This window comes from Cnephaeus nilssonii (assembly GCF_951640355.1).
Source record: "Cnephaeus nilssonii genome assembly, chromosome: 21".
Taxonomy (NCBI): Eukaryota; Metazoa; Chordata; class Mammalia; order Chiroptera; family Vespertilionidae; genus Cnephaeus; species Cnephaeus nilssonii.
Genome location: NC_137092.1, coordinates 43,293,600 through 43,313,991, shown reverse-complemented (window position 1 = coordinate 43,313,991; position 20,392 = coordinate 43,293,600). Strand labels below are relative to the sequence as shown.

The 20,392-nt window shown below is 63.2% G+C and overlaps 1 protein-coding gene across 5 annotated transcripts in view; it reads left to right on the top strand.

The window, feature by feature from the left end:
• Window positions 1-20,392, top strand: part of NOS1AP (nitric oxide synthase 1 adaptor protein) — a 126,709-nt gene that overhangs the window by 39,050 nt on the left and 67,267 nt on the right. For 2 of the 5 annotated variants that reach the window (XM_079761976.1, XM_079761975.1), the window contains exon 2: window positions 540-611. The exons of 2 other annotated variants lie outside the window; for them this stretch is intronic. In XM_079761976.1, coding sequence (XP_079618102.1) covers window positions 540-611 — 72 coding nt within the window. Of the gene's footprint in view, window positions 1-539; window positions 612-13,183; window positions 13,445-20,392 lie in introns of those variants that run through there. One more of the 5 variants, XM_079761979.1, reaches the window with a different exon arrangement.

The window sequence follows — 20,392 nt, the reverse complement described above, 5'->3', positions numbered from 1 at the left end:
CCAGCACAGAGCTGTGCATCAGGCTGGGACTGGGACTCTGTTCTCCTCCTCCACATGGTCCTGGGCTGCTGGAATAGTGCACAGTGAGGGCTTGTTCTGATACTGAACACCAGCCTGGATAATCAGGTAAAAATCTTAATAAAATATTAGTCCACTCCTTCCCTCCAGTTTCTTCCCCCGGGGCGCACGCAGGGATCTGCCATTCACTGAGAACAGGCCCTGCCTTCCTTTCCGCTGTGAGGCTTTAATGTGTGTGGGCAGGTCTGTGAGGGCGACACCGCCTTGCTTGACGCAGTCCCGGCTCCCCGGTGAGGCGGTCGACGCGCAGAAAGGCCACCTGGCCGGCGCGGCGCGGCCACACCCACTCGCTGCATCTCTGGTGACAGTGTGTTCATTTCCTTTTGTGCATGGAGCTAGACGAGGGTGCCTTCGACTCTTGTGAAATGGGGAGATGCACTGGGTCACCCCCCGGCCGCCCGCCGCTCGCAGGCTGTGACGGGACACGCACATCCGTTCTCACATCCCTCTTCTCCCCACAGTACGTCGGGAGCCTGGACGTGCCGCGGCCCAACAGCAGAGTGGAGATCGTGGCTGCCATGCGCCGGATCCGGGTGAGCGCCGGGGTGCAGAGGGGCCAGGACCCTCCCCCTCCGAGGGAAGCTGTTCCGAGTTGGGTGGGTGACCTTGGCTAGGCCAAGGTTGAAATGGTGGGGGGCTGCGGGGCTGCCACCTCCTGTCTCCCGACCTGCTGCTTCCAAGTTGAGACCTGCCCCGGGGTGGCCCCCCCGGAGCGAGATAGCTCCGAGCGGTGAAAACATGCAGTCCTGTACTGTGGCAGCGTGTGAGATCAGGTTTACTTGGAATTTTAAGAACAAATATGGGATTTCAACAAAATGTCCTTGGCCGGTTGCTGTAGGCTCTGGAGCAGGTGTCCTCAAACTACGGCCCGCGGGCCACATGCGGGTGTTTTTGCCGTTTTGTTTTTTTACTTCAAAGTAAGATATGTGCAGTGTGCATAGGAATTTGTTCAGTTTTTTTTAAACTATAGTCCGGCCCTCCAGCGGTCTGAGGGACAGTGAACTGGCCCCTGTTTAAGAAGTTTGAGGACCCCTGCTCTGGAGTGTGTATGTCCTCCTGCCTCGGGTCTGGAGTCTGGGAACCGTTCCCGGGGATGCGGCGGCAGAGCGGGAACGAGGAGGAGGTGTCCCCGGCGGAGCGTCCGCCAGGGCTCTCGCAGAAACGGGAGTCCCCCAGGCTGGGCGTTTCACGGCAGGTGGGGTTGGGCAGGTGAATCACGGTGACTTTTTGGAGCAAACGGGTGTGGGTGGCCCCTGTCCTGGACGCAGCCTGTGTGGGCTCTGCTTTGGGCGGAACCCACCTCCCCGGCACCTGTCAGCCGCGTGGCTGCAGCCAGGAGCTCCGTCCTGGGAGCAGCTCATGGAATTAGAGGGAGAATTAGTGGCAGTCGCTGTAGACTGCCACCCCGCAGCGCGGACCCCCGTGTGTGCCGTCCACCTGCCGCCGCGATGCAGCGCCTGCCCTCCTCTCCTCTCCTCTCCTCTCGGAGGCCGTCGGCTGAGAGCCCGCTGCGAAGAAGCAGGCCTGGTTCTGGGGAAAGGACTGCTCCTGGCTCGTCCTCTTCGGTTGAGCGGCTCGAGGCCCAGTCTGGACAGGACAGGGCGGCTTGGGCTGCTGGCGCTCTTAGGGACTCACAGGCTGCGGCCCCAGCCTGGCCAGGGAGTGGTCGGTGCCCGGAGCACAGAGGTTGGGACGGGTCCCAGCGCTTTCAGCCGTGCCAGGCGCTGTGCCCTGCCTGCCCTGTAGGGCCATCTCCCGGACCCCGTCTGCACTCGGCACGGGGCCGTGACGGGGCAGGGCAGGGTGCAGCCGCCCGAGAGAGGCGCTGGACGCCTCTTCTGCGTGGGCTCCCACAGCGCGGGCCCTGCCTCCCAGCTCACACTGCAGGGTCCACGTGGAGCTCACTGCGCAGCCGTGGGCACCACCACTTCCCTCGTCCGACGTCGGTGTTTCCCACAGCTGTCTGGCTGTCCTGCAGCTCGTGGGCGCCCCAGGCTCTGGGCTCCGGCAGAATCTCACACGCGTGAGTTTGCCTTGGACCCCAGGGGCCCAGGGGAGGGGGCCTGTTCCGCCCGTGGGAAGGGCCTCTGCCGAGCTGCCCGCTGCGCCACCGCCCACAGCGTGTGCCGCCGTGGGGGAGGCGGGTGCCCTTTCTAGACAAGAAGGGGTTCGTGGGGTGTCCGTGATGAGTCCCCGCTGCAGATGAGGTGGACTTTTACTGCACGTGGGATGCGGGCAGGGCTCCGGTGCGCCTGCCCCGGCGGCTGTGGGCTGCGTGTGTCTGGTGTTGGTTCGGGTTGTGGTCCAGCAGCTCCTCGGAGTTGCTGTCACCTGGGCCGTCCTGGCTGTCAGCGGCCTGAGCGTCGCCCTGAGTGTGCGGCGCGGGATCCAAGGACCCGGTGCCCTGCGCCGTTCCCCGCGGTGAGCAGTGACACAGTTGTGAAGTGACATCTTCGCTGACGTGAGCACCTGCCTTTGAATTGGTTGCTTATATAATTGGTGCTTAATTTATGAATTTGTGTAAGACCTGTATGCATGGAAGTTTCTGTCTAGTTCTGTCTCGTGTACTGAAGGGTGTATAACAGACCACTGGCTACCACTTTTCTTGGTAACGGCCTTAATAAGACGCTTCGCAGAGCGTGCACTCCGCCATCTCCCAGGCGCGGCGTCCGCGGTCCCTCCCACAGCGCCAGCCTTCAGCGCCCATGGACGTTGGCATCAGCCACAGACACTGCCCGCGGCCGGCACCCCGGCCCCGCCAGGCGCACTCCGTGCCTGTCGCTCGCATCTGCCTGTTCTGGACGTTGCAGACACCGGCCTCAGACAGCCCTGACCTCGGCGTCCGGCTCCTTCCACGGGGCACCGTGTGGCCGAGGCTCAGCCGTCAGGCTTCCATCCGTGCCTCGTGCGGCGTGTTACTGAGGAGTAGTCCACAGTGTGGACACGGCACGTGTTTCCTCATTCAAACAATAAGTGTCGGCAAAATTATCTTCTTTAAAAGAGGCTCAGACTTCAGGTTTTAGGAGGCACTTGCCGTGGATGGAGCCACGTGTGAGCGAGGGTCCCAGCTGCCTCTCAGCCGCGGGAGCCGTGGGAGCCGGCGCTGCCTCTCCTCTGCGGGACGCGCGGGCTTGCTTTGATGGGCAGGTCCCGTTCCGGGCCGGAGTGCTGTCTGCGTGCAGCGCGTGTGCTGGTGGTTGGAGTGGAGGTTGGAGAGGGACAGCAGCGTGACTGACGTGTCACGGGGCGTCTGCAGGGCACACCGCCCGGAGCGGGGTGGGCGCTATGGACAGGCCTCTGGGTCCGGTGCCATCTGAGTCTAGAGATGTGAATATGGAGAGAGAGAGAGAGAGAGAGAGAGAGAGAGAGAGAGAGAGAGAGAGCGAGCCACCAGGCAGAGAGAACAGTGGTGCAGGGTCCGGGGCAGGAGTGGGCTGTGCAGGCCAGGACAGAGTGGTCACCGTGGCTGCGGACGCAGGAGGAAGCGGGACCGTGGTGATGATTTCTTCGAGTTCACGCCCAGGATCACACCGCAGGCACAGCCCCCGGTGCCTGGCCACCGCGAGGAGAGCCTCTATCCTCCCGGGCCTGCGCCGGGCGGGGAGCCCCTGCAGGAGCAGCCTGTTCTGCCCTCACTGAGCGAGGCGGGACCGATGTCCACACCGGGCAGAGCTGCCGAGGGCTCTGTCGCCACAGAGAAGACGGAGCAAGAATTGGTTGTTGCAGAAGCCAAACAGGCGCTTGCTCTTACAGAAGGTGCCTTCCTGTCCTACAGCCACTTACGCGCGAGGGGAACCGGGCAGTGACGTTTCCGGGCGGCCCTGCCCCGCGCCATGCCATGGCCCGCAACGCCTGGGTCCTGGACGCAGCCCCGCTGACCTGTCCCCATGCTCGTCTGCGGCTCGGCCCGCCCGCTCACATCCCTGCATCGGCGACAGGCTGCCCTGCCCACACACGGCGCGGCTGACTTCTGTGGATTAAAGCTCTAACAGGGTGTCCCCGAAATGTGCGCACACTTTAACAGCTGGTAACCCACTTCAGTTCCACTCCTTTTGAGGTTTAACTGATGTGAAATAATGGGTGAAGCCAGACTGAGCTTTGACAAAGAAAATTCGTCCTGAAGGGCCACTAGACTGTTTTATGGGGTAACAGGTGAAGTGGGCGGCACAAAACCAGCAGCGGTCGCATTGAGGGCCCACAGATACTGAACGGAATGATTCTTGATGTTGTGATTCCATTGCTTCGTGTTATCAGGAGTGTCTGGGCCAGAATGGTCATCAGTTTGAAAACAGGCATTGACCCAAAAAGTATTCATTTTTGTAGATTTTGAACATTAACTGTATGTCAATAAACATTGACTTTAAAATCATTCCAAGTGTGTATACATCTTTGGGACACCCTGTGTATATACACATACATACTATTTACCACTCACAGCCCGTACCCACCACTCCGGTCTGTGCCCCAAGCCTCCCATCACCCGACATAAACCTGTCGAACAGAATCGCCCCTCCGGTCCCGGCGACTCCTGGCGGCTCTGACTGTGCTTGAGCCTCTTCTGGGCTCCTCGTGCCCGCAAGCCTCACGCCGTGCTTGTCCGGCGCCGGGCTTACCTCACGAAGCGGGTGTTTTCCGAGGCCGTCCGTGTTGGAGCCTGCGCCAGCTTGCGTTCCGTCTGGGCCGGACAGTCCCCTGTGACGTTCGGCACACGGCACAGCACTTGGACATGGGTGTGTGGCTGCTACTTCCGGGGACAAAAGCAGCGTATTATTTTTAAAAATTATTTAACTTATTTATTTTAAAAGGTTTTATTGTTGAAAGTGTTACATATGCCTCCCCTTCCCCCCAAAAAAGCAGCGTGCTATATAGGCAGGGACGCGCAGCCGGGAGGGAGGCCGACTGCCCGGCTGCCGGGCGGCAGCCTCGGACCCGTGGACAGTGGCCACTCCTGTGGTGCCCACAGCTGAGCCAGCTTCCTGTCCACTGCCACCCAGTTCCAGTCTGCAGGGTCCCCGCGAGCAGGCGAGGCTCCCCACAGGCGGTGGGAGTGCCGACCTCAGTCCTCACAGAGTTACCGGGGCCTCGCCCACCGTGCCAGCTCTGTGCACAGTGCCCCCACGCGTGACCATCAGCCCACCTCACAGATGAGGAGACAGGCACAGACAGGCCGGTGACTCGCCCCAGATCACGGAGCTGGGAGTGGGACCCGGCGCGGCCGAAGGCGAGGCCGCAGTCGTGTGCTCCGGCTGAGGTCCTGCGCAGGCGTGCTGCCGGCCTGTTACAGCGGCGCCCAGCCCTTGTCTGTGTCCCCGACGGTGCCTGCTCCGGTCTGGGAACACTGCCAGACGGTGCCCAGCGCTGGATGTAAATAAGGCCTTTATAGGGTTTTTATAAACTTCCCTGTAGACTCTTAGGCTCATCTGTCCTGAGAGACACCCGTTAGGATGCCCAGAGGCCCTCCATTCAGTGTCCGCAGCGGAACCCACATTTCTGCAGCCTCCTCTCTGCTCTGAGCCTCTCCCCGGCGCTTCTTATTTTTTCTGATCTCGCCGGAAGGCAGTGATCCATCAGGATCTCTGGAAACTCAGGGCACCTCCGACGCCTCTCTCGGCAGCCCCCACGCCAGTCGCCTCACTGCCTCCCACGTGTTCCTCAGCACGTCTCCCTCCACCCCGCTGGGCAGGCCCGGGCTGGGCGCTGCCGGCCTCAGGGGCCCTGCAGACGGCTGCTGTGCGGGAGCTTTCCCACCCTCCTCCTCGCTGCTGCCTGCGTCAGGTGGAGGTGGTTCGTCGCCTGCAGCCTGGAGGCTGACCGCTGAGCAAGGCGTGGGTTCCGCTGGCACCCCAGCCCGTGGCGCCCCACTGCCCAGCGCCCTGCGCGTGCCCCGGGCGCCTCTGCCTGGAAGCACCCCTTCCCACGGTGGCGCGAGTCTGTCATCAGGTATCCTCACAAGCCTTTGAGCTTCCCTCCCTTCTAGAAGCTTCCCTCTAGAGCCCTCTGTCTTGGCATTTTCCCAGTTGGTACAGGCGATAGGGGGAGAGGCTCAGCCCCACACCCGGCCTCTGGGGGGTGGGGAAAGTGGCTGCTCGACAAGCGGCTTCCAGGGCTGAGGCCGTGCGGGTTGAAGGCGTGTCTGGTGCGTTCAGGCTGCGTGCCCAGGTCCGCCTCCGTGGGCCGGGCTGTCACCCCCGGCGTGCAGCTTATGCCCCGAGATCCCCCCACTGGGGCGTGGGCTGGCAGCTCTAAGCATGGACAACCTGGGCAGCCGAGCAGGGGCAGGCGCCACCTCCAGGTGAGGGCCCGTGCCGTCCACCCACAGGTCCTGGGGGCCCAGGGAGCGGAGCCGCCTGCCCTTCCTCCTCAGCACCTGCCCCTCTGGCAGCCCCGGCTCTCTCTCCCCATAATCCCTTCCTCAGCCCGGAGGCGGTTTCCTGCTTGGCCTGCACATCTGGTCTTCATTTAGCAGGATGCCGCTGGAGTGAGTGTCTGCCTTTAAACCTCACAGCCACGCCTTGCTGGGGCTGGGGTCAGCAGCCAGGTTGTTCGAGAGCTGTTGTTTATGGTTTTCACTGACTCCATTCCCAACCCCCTGCATCTAATCGCACGGCGAGCGTCCGCGCCTGGTCCCTGTGCACACGGGGCCGCGTGTGCCCGTGGGAGTGTCCCTCTGACCTCACGGAGCACACGGAGCGGCAGCACTCAGCTCGGGGCCAGCACGAGGCCCGTCCTGTCTCTGGAACCTTCAGTGGCTCCCCAGTGTCTGAGAAAGAAGTCCGGTCCGAGTTCTGAGGGGCGGCAGGGCCTCCCAGGCTGGCCATTTCCCATCATGGCATGATTCTCGGAATGTTTTCTTCCTTTTAGTTTTTTCTTCCTCCTCTTTCAAAAAAGAAGCTTTTTAACAGCCTTAGGCTTACAGGACCTCCGCTGAGGGCGCGCAGGCGGTTCCTGTCCCCAGCTCTTCCCCTGGCTGACGCTGTGCAGAGGTGGGTGAGGCCGTTACAAGCGAGGCGGCCGTGTGGACGGCTGACTGAGTAAATCCGCCCTGTAGCTCCTTAGCTTTTCCTTCGTGTCCCTGTTCGGTCCCGGGCCCCCCTGACACCACACACGTTGGCCATCACACCTCCTGGGGCCCCTCTCGCTGTGCCGCTGGTCGGTCTTCTCATGTGTCAGCTGACCTTGCAGCACCGAGAGTCCCTGTCACGTCAGACTGTGCCTCGGCGGGGTTCGCCTGCTGCTTTTCTCACGTAGAGCGAGGTAATATGTTTGGAGAAGGTGAGGGCCCTTCTCACATCGGGGCCCACACCGTCCGCGTGCCTGGCCCTGGTGATGCTGACCTGGAGCCTGACCTGAGGCACGTCTGCCAAGCTGTGCTCGTTCCTGCCCCTTCACATGTCCTCTGTGCGCCTCTGCAGCGGGTGGTGGTAGAGCCAGGATCTGGGTGCTGGTGTGCGGGGGTCTGACAGCTGTGTATGCACGTGGCTTCCAATGTTTCTCTATGTAACCATCTGTAGCCAAGCCAAGTAAGTGAATTCCCACCCACACGTCCAATCCCAATCCATCACACGTGAGTCAGTCTGGCCTCCTCCCCTTGCTGCCTGTCACTTCCTGTTCCAACGGTGAGAAGCTCCCACCACCCACCTCCACGCACGCACCGCTCAGCCACAGCGCAGTGCTCGATGCACGGGAGCCCTGACCGCCCTGCGGGGAGCCTGCGCGCAGGCCGCGTGCACAGGGCTCAGGGGGGGCCTTTGCCTGAAAGGGTCTGAGTGACTCACTCGTGTCCACGGTTCCTCGGCTGAGCTGCATCGTGACGTGGACTGTGGCGGTCCAGCGGCTGTAGAGTCTAAGGCTTTGGACACGAATGCTGCCCCATTGCCCCTCCCCTCCCACATGCGGAGGTGTGTGCAGACCTGCGCAGGCAGCGGACAGCGGACGCGGGGTCACCGATGTGAGGGCCCGTTCCTGCTGAGCTGGGCCTGGTTCTGGCCTTGTCGCTGCGGTGGGCCCCGGCGGTGTGGGCTTCCCAGGTCTGAGCTGCGGCGTGGTGTGGCATAGAAGCCGCTGCGAGCACGGCCACCTCAGGCACCTCAGGGACCAGAAGCGAGAACTGTTTGTTTGAGGGGCCCTGGGCTGTGATGGTGTGACGTCTTGTCAGCGTCCCTGCTCCGCCGCTACACGCAGAGGATGCCCGTGTGAGCATCGCACACTTGGCACTTCTCTGTGGCCTGCGGAAGCTGGACGGCATTCCGTCCAGACTGGTCGTAATGAGAGGCCCTCGGTGTTCCTGGGCTGGGGCCGGGCCTGTGCCGTCTCCGGGCCATTCCATAGAGCTCATCCCCGGAAGTTCCGGGTCACTCGCCTGTCGCCGCGGGGTTTGGAGGGTGCCGGGCAGCGCTCACGCTCCACAGGCCTGAGATGCGACTCTGGCAAACACGGAGAAGGGCTGAGTTTTTCCGGCTTTGGCACAGACAGCCATCTGGTTGACCAGGTAGCATTGGGAACAGCGGCAGAGGGGCTGCACTCGGCGCACGTGTGTGTCGTGTGCGTCCTCGAGGGCAGTGAGTGGGAGACTCTCTCTCCGTCACGCGTCGAGCCGTTGCTGGGACTGAGACTGAGTGTCTTCCACAAACACCAGTTTGGGTGTGCATCGCAGTGCGTGTGTTGGGAGACGTCCTGTCACTTGGCCGGACCACGGGAGGTCTCAGACTGGGCTCTGCACGGTCAGCATCTCAGTGACGAGCTGCCCAGATCTATTGCTCGGAGCTGCCGTGTAGAAGGTCAGACTAGCATCCCAGCCAGACAGGCCTCACCCGATTGAAACCAGGAGAGAGGCTAAGACCCTCTTTGTTCTGTAGTGGTTTATCTTATTTTATTTATTTTTAAATCTTTATTGTTTAAAATAGTATGTATCTCTTTCTAGCAGTAGTTATCGATTATGGGAAAACTGGCATGTTTTTGGCAGTGGTCTGTAATTCTTCCTTGAAGCAAACCACTGTTCAATAATTCAGTTGCAACAGAGCACACAGATCCAGCTCTCTTGTGCTTAGGGAAGTGCATGGTGCTGGCGTCCAACAAGTACCCCTTCAGCCAGCAGATGTTTGAGCACCACTGTCCGACTTAGCTGGTGCTGGGCGCGGGGGGTGAGGTCTCTCCTCAGGACTTGTGTTCCGGTGGGAAGACCAGTTACAGTGGCAAGTCTTGTGAGGACATGAAGGGCGTGTGGCCGAGGGATGCGGGGCGGCCGCCTCCCTGGTCTGGGAAGGCCTTTTGGAGGGGTGTCGTGGGAGCTGAGCAAGGGTGTGGGCGCTGCCGGCTGGCTGAGCTCTGCTCATGGCTGAGGGGCTGTCGAGGACTTGAGGGAGGCAGGGCTGAGCTTGGCCTCTTCCAGCGGCAGAAGGGACGCCTGTGTGGGTGCCGCTGGGCGGAGGGACTGGCGTGGGATTGGAAGGTGGGCGGGCCCAGGTGCTGGAGGGCCTTCACGACTCAAGACCCTGGCCCAGAAATTGGCACTTGATGGGATTCTGTGAAGTTTGACCTTTCGTGGTTGGTATGACAACAGTCACATGACTTTCCCGTTCCTACCGGCCTTCCTGCCCTCTGGCCAGTGCCCACTGAGCACACCTGTCTCTTTCCCATGGAGCCCGCCCGCCTCTCCTTCTCCTGGCACCTGCTCTCACCTCCTTTCCTGCGGGGACCCTGCAGTCCAGGCCCCTCTTCTCGGACGCATTGTCGTCGTCATCGGCTGAGACCTCAGGATGGGCACCTTGGGTGGGACCGAGGAGGTGGTGCTGGCCCAGGGCAGCAGGGCCCACCTGCGTAGCACTTCTGGGTCCACAGTGAGGAGGGGCCGCACTGGACCCCCAGCTGACAGGATCTGAGCTGCCCCGGCCACGAGCATCTGCCCTGAGCGGGACCTGCCGGACCAGGGGGTTTAAGGCAGCTGTGAGCGGCCTGCTTCATCTCCTTTCAGCGTTTCCGTGTCCCCACTGACCCTGCTCCCCGCAGCGTTCAGCTGGGACGGCCCCTGACCCCTCACCTGGCGGGCAGGGGGCACTGCCCTGGGCTCCCGCCCCAGCTCCTCTGCTCACTGCCGCCTCCTTCCTGGGAGCATCTCCTCTGCTCCTCTCCCAGCATCCTCTCCTGGGCGTCATTCCTGCTGGGGTGCCTTCTGTGCCGCTCTCCAGGGCGGAGGGAGGCAGGCCCAGCTTGTTCCCTGGTGTCTTCTCCACGCCCCAAGTCTGCGCCTGCTCCTGCTCCGGCCCCCCGGGGTGCACAGGAGAGGGCCCTCGCCCCCAGGGCCCCCACTGCCACTCCTGGATTTGCTGTTTCCTGAGGATCAGTGTTTGGGCTGCAGGGGAAGATAAGGGATTCCAGAAATTCTTGCTGCTCTGGCCCAGATAGCTGGCGGACCCCTCTTCCCCTCCCCCTCTCAAGAGGCCAGGACAAGAGGGGTTGAATGCAGGTCGATCCTGTAACTGACCTCTGCATCTGTCACTGACTTTTCATCTTCTGATCAAGATAATTTATTGGCCTATTAATTTTAATAATGATCATCATTATTTTTGTCTTTGTAATTACACTGTTCCTTTAGCCTGGCTGCCCTGTTCATTTAGAATGAGGCAGCGGAGGCCAAGTGCTTGCCTGTGTCCTGGCGTGTGGCTGGTGCCCAGCTAACTGCCCCTCGGACAGGAGGGGCGCCCCTTGAAGTTAAGGGACTTGATTGGGGTGTTCGGTCAGCAGCCGCCGCCGGTCTCCTGTTTCCTGGATGACCCAGCCCCGTGGTTCTCAGTGCGGCCCGACCAGCAGCGTCCACTCCCTGGGACCTTGTCAGGAACGCAGTCTCAGGCCCACCCGAGGCCTGACCCTGACGCTCGGGGTCGGGCCCAGCACCTGGGTGTGTTAGCCCCAGGTGACTGTTGAACGGCCAGCTTGGGAACTGCTGGTCTGGGCCATCCACCTAACTTCTGAGATTTCCCGGGACGTGTCTCGGGCCCCGTGTGGCAGCTCCTGCTCTTCACATGGATCTGTTGTGCGGGACAGGCCTCAGGGAGGGTCTCGGGAGCGGGCGGTTCTCTGGGCGGACGGGCAGGAAGGCCTCGGGGCTGAGGGTGGGGCTGACGTGGGTGATTAGCAAAGGGCCAGTGGGATTGCATGGGGGCCAGGCTAGGAGGCCGTGGCCGCTTCCCCCACGGACAGGAGCCGCGGGGTGCGCCCGCAGGTGTCGGGCGTCTGGCAGGCGCCACTGTGGGCGCTCTGCTCCTCCGTGTGCCACCTCGGCCCCTTCTGATGTGTGTGGACGGGGGCAGGTTTTAAAGGACTTCATCTGGTGAGCGTCAGGTCTGCCGGCCCGGGCCCGTTTCCTGCGGCTCCGTGTCTCCGCGTGGTGGGCACGTGGCAGCAGGAGACGGACACCCACGGCCCTTCTGCAGGCAGGACGCGTCCGCGCCTTCCTGCAGAGCAGAGAGGCCCGGGAGGTGCTCGTCCAGCCTCCTGTGCGGCCAGACCCCACCCGCCTCTGACCCCTGGGCAGTGGCTGGCCTGCGCCCTGCGCCAGGAGCCCACAGCCTCTGCCCGGGCCCGAGGGAGCGGCAGGGCCTCGGGAGGCCAGGGGCTGCGGGAGGTCCCAGCAGCGGAGGCTTCCTGGCCTGTTTGTGGAGCGGCCCGCCTCGGCGCACCCAAGGGCTGCAGGAAGTGGTGCTGGCGCCCCGAGGCGGTGGGCGGGAGCCGGGGTCTCAGGACGGCGGCCCAGGTCCTGTCAGGATGGGTTTAACGGGCCGTCTCTCTGCCCGAAACCTCTTTAGGCGACTCCAGGCGCCCTCAGCCTGGAGCGGAGGCCTGGGCTGATGGGAGAGGAGATTCTGGGCGCTCGGGGCTCCTGGTGGACGGGGCGGTGGGCTCCGCCAGCCTCCGGGGAGAGCAGGCCGCCCGGTGGAGGGGAGAGGCGCAGCCAGGCTGGCAGAGGCAGGAGGGTGCTCCTGGGCAGTACATGGGCCTCCCCTCTCCACCGTTGGCTGAGTCCTGGTCTGCTCTGCTGAATGGCGGCCACAGGACTGCGCTCTCTCGGCTGCTGGGTTGCCTGTTCCTGTCCCTGACGATTCCCGAACACTCTCCGGTGGGACTGACTGATGTAGCTGGAGGCACTGCCTCAGGGCTACCGAGCGGGTTCATGCCTCCGTCGGTGGGGTGCCCGTGCTGCGGCTGAGGTCTGAGCACTGCGTCCTCCCCTGTTTGGAGGCCGGAGGCCAGTGGAGAGGTGATGTCCGGGCACTGCAGGAGGCGTGCGGCACGTGGTGCTTGTGTGAACGTCGGGATGGATGGGGGAATGGAGAGTGCAGCCAGGTCTGGGCTGTAGGGAAGCAGTGAGGGCGGGGGGGGGGGGGGGGCAGGCCCGCAGTGAGCGCTGCCAGGGAACGGGGGAGGGGATCGCGGGCGGAGGCTCAGCGCTTGGTCCCTGTTTCCTTCCTCACAGGCAGCAGCTTCTCACTGTCCAGCTGAACCCACTGAGAAGTCGCGAAGAGTGGTTCATTCGTGGTTCTCCTCATCGTCTCGCCCTGTTGTGGGTGACAAGGCCACGGCGAGTGCGTGAGACACACGTGTGAGGCAGAGCCCGTGGCTCTGCGTGGTGCTGAGCTCCGTGGCTGCCGTGGGGGCTGTAGACACTGAAAGCAGCGCCTCTGTGCAGTGAGACTCGGGGCCGTGAGACCTCGCACAGGCGACCCCGAAAGTGGGGTTTGGACCCAACGCAAGTGGGAACGAGGAGGGGACCCCCGCTTTGTCTGGAGTTTAACTGAGGATGGGGCCACTTCATTGGCTGTCCTCCTGCCGGGGGAGGGGAGGGCGGGCAGCAGGCGGCGGCGGGAGGAGTGGCGGCGGCTCGGCAGCCTGGGTGCCTGTAGCCGGTTTCCTGGGCTGGTTGCAGGCTGAGCCTGGTCTGTCCTGAGAAATGTCCCTGAGAGCCTGGGAGGAAGCCTGGGGAGCGGCCTGAGAGGAAACCGGTTTCCGCCTCCGGCCTGTGCAGCGCCCGGGGGTGGGGGTGGGGGGGGACTGTCGGGCCACTCACCCGGCCCTGGAGGCGGGCTGTGCCGGCCTCCCTCTCAGGCCCTTTCTGAGCGAGGAAGCGGGGATGCCTGGCCGGGGAGTGTCCAGGCTGCAGGGTCCTGTCTGCCTGTGCCACACTGTCCCAGGTTAAGGTGTGTCCCTGGGGCTGCTGTCAGGCTCGGAAGGGGAGACCCTCGGGTGCCTGAGGGGAGGGCCACCGCATCGTCCCCTGCAGGTGCAGGTGGTGGGAGCTGCCCGCGCTGCCTGCCGTCTGAGGGCGCGGGGCCACCTGTTCTGGCCTTGACCTGGAAAGTGGGACTCGAGGCTGGTGAGCGAGGGATGAGCAAAGGGTATAGGAGAGGGTGGACGGCTCCGCTGCTCAGTCCGCGGTGTGGACGGGACCAGCCAGAGATGGAGGCTCATTGCAGACCAGGTGCCGGCTGTAGCCTCCCTCTGGGGCTCCTCATTCCGGGGTACGCATCGGAGGGGCTGAGGCCTGACGTGTCTGATCTTTGTGACTCTCTCTCTAACCTTTGCCCTTGGCGATGGCGGGCAGGGGACTGCTGGTTACAGTCCCGGAAACGTGCCTGTGGTGGCGGCAGAGGGAGAGCCAGGCTCAGGTGTTTTAGGATGTTTTTAAGAAACTTGAGGCCAGAGGCTGATGTGAGGCCCTCGTGCCTGGGAGGACATGGGGACGGCTCACAAGGTGGGGACTTCCCCCGGTCTTTGTGGTAGCTGATGCCACACACCTACCGTGACCCCGTGGCTGCGGCTCGCGCCCAGGCCACTCCCTGTCACTAGCGTCGTGGAGCCTTCCCCGCGCATCTGCCCGCGCCGGCTGCAGTGGCAGCTGGACACTCGGCACCGGCCGAGAGCTCGGGCTGCAGAGGCTGCGGAGGCCAGAGAGGCGGGTGTCTCCCCGCTCAGGGTTGGGGCCTTGCTCCGCCGAGAGGTAGTGAGGACAGGATCAGTGTCCTTCAGCATCTGCCTGCGACACAGAGCCACTCAGCAAGCGGGGCCGACGTGACGCATGGCAGAGACCTCCCCACAGCTTCTCCAGGGCCCCTGCCTCACCTGCAGGTCCCAGCCCCACTGCCGGGGTGGGGTGGGCATGGCAACTCACCTTCGTCCCATCCCACCGGAGAGCGTGTGGCCACCACATCTCCTGGCGTCGGCTTCCGGGCGCTGCGGGACCTGCGGCAGGAGGAGACGGGACCTGCGGCAGGAGGAGACGGGACCTGCGGCAGGAGGAGACGGGACCTGCGGCAGGAGGAGACGGGACCTGCGGCAGGAGGAGATGGGCGGAGCTGCGCGCTGCTCTCAGTCTTGCGAAGACAGCCCTTCAGGAAGATGGAGAGCACAGCTCTGCATGGACTTCCTGTCTGCTGCTGAGTGCTGGCTGTTCGTCTTGGGGGACCAGGACACGGTGATCCCCGGTGGAGCTCCCGGGGGACCAGGACACGGTGATCCCCGGTGGAGCTGCCTGGGGACCAGGACACGGTGATCCCCGGTGGAGCTGCAGGGGGACCAGGACACGGTGATCCCCGGTGGAGCTCCCGGAACCAGGACACGGTGATCCCCGGTGGAGCTGCCTGGGGACCAGGACACGGTGATCCCCGGAGGAGCTGCCTGGGGACCAGGACACAGTGATCCCCGGTGGAGCTGCCTGGGGACCAGGACACGGTGATCCCCGGTGGAGCTGCCTGGGGACCAGGACACAGTGATCCCCGGTGGAGCTCCTGGGAGACCAGGACACGGTGATCCCCGGTGGACCTCCTGGGAGACCAGGACACGGTGATCCCCGGTGGAGCTGCCGGGGACCAGGACACGGTGATCCCCGGTGGAGCTGCCGGGGGACCAGGACACGGTGATCCCAGGTGGAGCTGCCGGGGGACCAGGACACGGTGATCCCCGGTGGAGCTGCCGGGGGACCAGGACACGGTGATCCCAGGTGGAGCTGCCGGGGGACCAGGACACGGTGATCCCCGGTGGAGCTGCCGGGGGACCAGGACACGGTGATCCCCGGTGGAGCTGCAGGGGGACCAGGACACGGTGACCCCCGGTGGAGCTGCCGGGGGACCAGGACACGGTGACCCCCGGTGGAGCTGCCGGGGGACCAGGACACGGTGATCCCCGGTGGAGCTGCCGGGGGACCAGGACACGGTGATCCCCGGTGGAGCTGCCGGGGGACCAGGACACGGTGATCCCCGGTGGAGCTGCAGGGGGACCAGGACACAGTGATCCCCGGTGGAGCTGCCGGGGGACCAGGACACGGTGATCCCCGGTGGAGCTGCAGGGGGACCAGGACACAGTGATCCCCGGTGGAGCTGCAGGGGGACCAGGACACGGTGATCCCGGTGGAGCTGCCGGGGGACCAGGACACGGTGACCCCCGGTGGAGCTGCCGGGGGACCAGGACACGGTGACCCCTGATGAAACTGCCGGAGCTTGTGTCCCTGCAGTGTCCATCGAGTCTCTCCGTCCTCTTGGGAGGTGGACAGGGGTGAAGTCAGGGGCTTTGAGTGGCTTCGTGCTTCCTCTAAACCAGAGCGGTGGGGAGACTGGACCTCCTGGAATCCCTGGGTAGCCCCGCAGAGCAGAGCAGGGGGGGCGTGGGCGGGTGAGCCCCTCGTTGCCCCTTCTCCTGCCCTGCAGTGAGTGTGATACCCCCCAAGCGCGTACCCCGGCCACTCCAATGCTGGGGTGTAGTTGAATGGACCACTTTTCACCTCTAAGGGTTTGTGGCTGAAACCCATATTCTGGGTTTCAGGACGGTTTGCAGCATACTAGCCTAATTGCTTGGTTTACCCACTTGGAATTAAGAACTGTGACTTCTGTGTGCAAATGCTGATTAAGTGGAAGGCAAATGAGGGCTCTGGCCCTGGAGCCCAGGGGGCAGCTGGCGCACCTGGCTCGGGAGGCAGAGCTGAGGTGGGGCCAAGGGCTGGAGTGGAAGCGCTGGGCACAGGGACATCACGATGCCAGACCTCAGGAGACCTGGTTCACCCTCGGCCTCGGTTTTTCCATCCGTGAACCAGGGGGATGGGGCGGCGGGGGGGGGGGGGTCCCTGGCTCATGCCGTCCCCTCCCAGCGCCTGATCCAGATGTTGAGGTGCTCTGGAAGGAGCCGCCGGCTGTGCTGACGGGAAAGCCTGCCTATGCATGTGTGTGCATGTGTGTGCGCACAGGTGTGTGCGCGTGGAGCTTACAGGTGGCTCTTGTGATTCATGCCATTAGGCATAGGATTCAGCATTTTATGTCTTTCCCTGAACTTCCTTCTGTGTGATGGCACAGAAATAACTCCCAGCGAGGAATGGTACAGACGCCGCCAAGGTCCCTGTGTGCCTCTCGCCTGACAGTTAGGACAGAGATACCATGGGGCTCGGTCACTCCAGCTGGGCGCTGCCCTGGCCTCGATGACAGGTGAACGTCCCGTCACTCCATCTGCTCACTCCCTTCCTGGTGGGTGTCCTCCTGCTGAGGGGGAGAAGGAGTGTCACACGTCCCACACCGCTAAGCGGCCCCCACGCCAGGCTGAGCGTCCTCACTTCCGAGTCTGCAACTGAGCCTCCTGGGAGCACCTCATTCCGGCAGAACTGGGCTCTGTGCTCACTGTCTCACTTGCGCACACACACACTCACATACTCACATACATGCACACATGCTCACACGTGCACACACATGTGCACACACACACTTGTGAGCATCACATGTGCTTCCACCTCCTTGGTTCCATTGGCTTTTCCCGCCGACCTGGCCTAGAGCCCTCCGAACGCAGCGCAGCAGGGAAATGCGGCCACACCCCCATTCAGATTTGCTTTGAAAGCAATGGGTTCCTAGAATAGACTCATGGGTAATTTTTTCTCTTTGGGAATCTCACTTATGGTCTGAAACTCCATGTGGCTTTCATGTTTGCAATTTTGGCACAAGCTGGTGTTTAATTAGCTTAGGGACGGCTTCTAGCAGTGCTTGCTGTGCCCTCCAGGGCTGGACACTGGTGTGGGACCCAGGTGTTCCTGGGACTCAGGCTGACCTGCGAGCTTGTACCTGGGCAGCCACAGGTGTAAGCTTCAAGTTGGGAGCAGTGCTGAAGTGTGTGCGTGCACGCGTGCATGTGTGCATGTATGTGAGTGTGTGTGCATGTGTATGCATGTATGTGAGTGTGAGTGTGTGTGTGTGCACAAGTGAGACAGCACAGAGCCCAGTTCTGCCGGAATGAGAGGTGCTCCCAGGAGGCTCACTTGCAGACTCGGAAGTGAGGACGCTCAGGCCTGGCGTGGGGCCGCTTAGCGGTGTGGGACGTGCGCAGGCGGTTTCTCCTCGGCCTGGGTTTCACCTGTGAAGGAAGAGGGATAAACGAATGGTCTTCACCATCCTTTCCACCTCCAAACCCTCTGTGGCTGAACACCCCCAGCCCACGTCTCCCGCTCTCGCGGGGCAGGACGCGCTAGTGTGCGGACAGCTGAGCCTCCGGAAGGCGGCCTGGAGCCGAGCTTCTTGGGCCGAGAGCAGAGCCACGTGTTGCACGGAATGTCTGCCGCCAGCGTGCTGGGCGGCGGGGCGCCTGAGGGAAGGGGCTCTGCACCGGTTCCCGGCCGTGGCCTCCGCCGGTGAGGAGCGCCAACGAGGCGGCTTGAAGTCCTCCCCGACGTGTGCATTTCAAACCCCCACTTGGTTGACTTTCCTTGTCTTGATGCCTGAGAAGAGGAGTGGGGAGGGACTGCCAGAGCTGCCCGCTGGAGACGAGGGCCTCGTGGGGGTGGGACGGCGTGACCTGAGGGGAGAACAGCGGAGGCACGCTGCTCTGAGCCTGGTCTGCGGGCGGGTGTGCGGAGGGGCGCCGTGAGGATCTGAGCTGCGGGGGTGCTGGGCCCGCCTGCTTCGGGGCCAGTGCGGCCCCGGCTGCACCTGCCACCCTTCCCCTGCCCGCGGGGCTGCTGGCTGGCAGAGCAGCAGCGACAGCCGCGGCACACGCCTGCCTCCTCCCGCCGAGGCTGAGAACCCGTCCCCCCCGCTGCCCGGCGCCGGCCGCGCTCGCTCCCCAGGCCGCGCGTGCTGTGGCGTGCTTCCTCTCTACAGGGACATGGTGGTGGGGCTCCATGGGGTGCCCGCTCCGCTCTGCCACTGATGGGGCGTGTGCACGGTGATCCGCGTGGCACCCTGCCCAGCATCGCCCCACGCTTCCTGCCACGGATGGGGGTCAGTTTATCTCTGGGTGGTAGGATGAGGGTGATAGCCCCAAATTGTCCCAGGACCCTGCCTCCTCTTCCCACCGAGCGCCTTCATGTCCTCATCTCCGCTGCTGTGGACAGCGGGGCTCCGGGTGGGGCCGGCGCCGCCGAGCTGCTGGCCCACCTCAGCCTGCCCCGCGCTGCAGGCTCCGCACGCCCTGAGGAAGCTGTTGGGGGTGCCCGCCCACCCTGTGTGCTCACTGCTGTCACCTGCTCTCGTCCCGCAATGAGGTGAGGGAGCCCGATGGGCCCTGGTTCTGGAGGGGCGGGGGAGGGGGAGCCTGCAGGCGACTTGGACCTCTGCTGTCTGTCAGCTAGGCTGTCACACAGAATCCCGCAGACCCATGCCATAAACACAGCATTTTAAAAATACGTTTTTATTGATTTCGGAGAGGAAGGGAGAAGGAGAGAGAGAGAAACATCAATGAGGAGAGAGGATCATTGATCGGCGCCTCCTGCACGCCGCCCCTGGGGATCAAGCACGCAACCTGGGCCTGTGCTCTGACTGGGAATTGCACTGTGACTCACCGGTTGACACTTAAACACCGAGCCATGCCGGCCCGGTGACCGGCGTTGCCGCGGTCCCGGAGGCTGCAAGTCCAGGTCAGGAGTCAGCAGGGAGTCAACAGCCTGCCATGTGGGAGGCCTCTGGGGTGCAGACGCCACCTTCTCTGTGTCACCTTCCCCGCACCCATGGGGCAAAGGTGCTCTCTTCCTCCTCTTAGAGGCCATCCGCCCTGTCAGGGTGGGCCCACGCTTACAACCGCATTTAGCCCTCAGTGCTCCCGAGCCCTGTCTCCAGGTGTGAGCACTTGGAGAGGCGGGGCTTCACCACATGAGCTTCGGGGACTGTCCAGTCCACACACTCACCTATTGGCGGTTCTTTTCCAACCTCTGAAGGCCAGGCGGCCCTGCTTCCAGGAGTGAGCGTGCAGGGGCGGGGGCTCTGCAGACGCACGCCTTTCTGCTTTCTCTGCATCTTCCTCGTGACTGCTTGAGACCAGGGGAAGCCACTCTCTCCGCTCCAGGCCATTCCCTTGTCCACAGATAGCTGTTTCCTGGTTCAAGGGCAAAGTCTGGGTTTCTAGACGCCTGGCTGTTGAGAGTGCTGGGCCCGCTCTGCCTGTAGGCTGAGCATGTGCCCCTCTGCAGACACCGAAGACTCCGCAGGTTGTTATTCAGGCGGCCTAGTGCAGAGGCAGGAGCACGGCCCGAGTGCGGTCCTGGGTGGGTGTGGCGGCTCTGGGCTCCCTGGGAGGCTGTGGGGGGAGCAGCTGGGCTCGTCTTCGTGTAGCCTGACCCTCCCTGGCCTTGCTCCCTGGGGGCTCTTTGTTTCACACTCGAAGGGACAAGAGCGGGGGGGGGGGGGGTCGCTCACCAGGCTGCGTGGGTGTCTGTGGCTCGTGGTCGGAGCAGGCCTCTGTAGACCCGCCTCCTGCCCCGGCCTGGCCTCTGGAACGGGCATGTGGACACGGCCGGTGCTGCGATTTAACGGCGGCGTGATGAGCACCCGAAACCGACTCTTCCAGCTCATCTCCAGTATTTCATACGGTACTAACCGTAGTCATCAGCAAGACACGAGATCGCTAGACTCAGTCGTCTGCATAAATGCACACTTCGCTCAGCGTTCCCTCATGCCCGCCCCTCCCCGACAGCAGCACTGCTTGCTGCTTCTGCGTGAGGCTCGCCGGGGCCCACACAGACGGCCGCCGCGCAGGCTGCCTCCCTCAGCGCAGTGTCCTCGGGTCCGTCTGTGTCGCTGCCAGGGGCAGGTCTCCTTCTGCAAAGCTAATGTGTGCCACCGTGTTCCCACACGGCTGCTGCTCCTCAGACACGCGGGCTGTTCCCACGTGGTCTGTTGTGAGTAGTGCCCAGTGAGCCTGGAGCCCGGCACCTCTTCAAGGCCCTGATTTCATTTCCTTTGGACAGATACCCAGAAGAGGGACAGAGAGGTCGTTTGGAAGTTTTATTTTTAGTTTTTTTAAAAAATAGACTTTTATTTATTTCAGAGAGGAAGGGCGAGGGAGAGAGAGAGATAGAAACAGC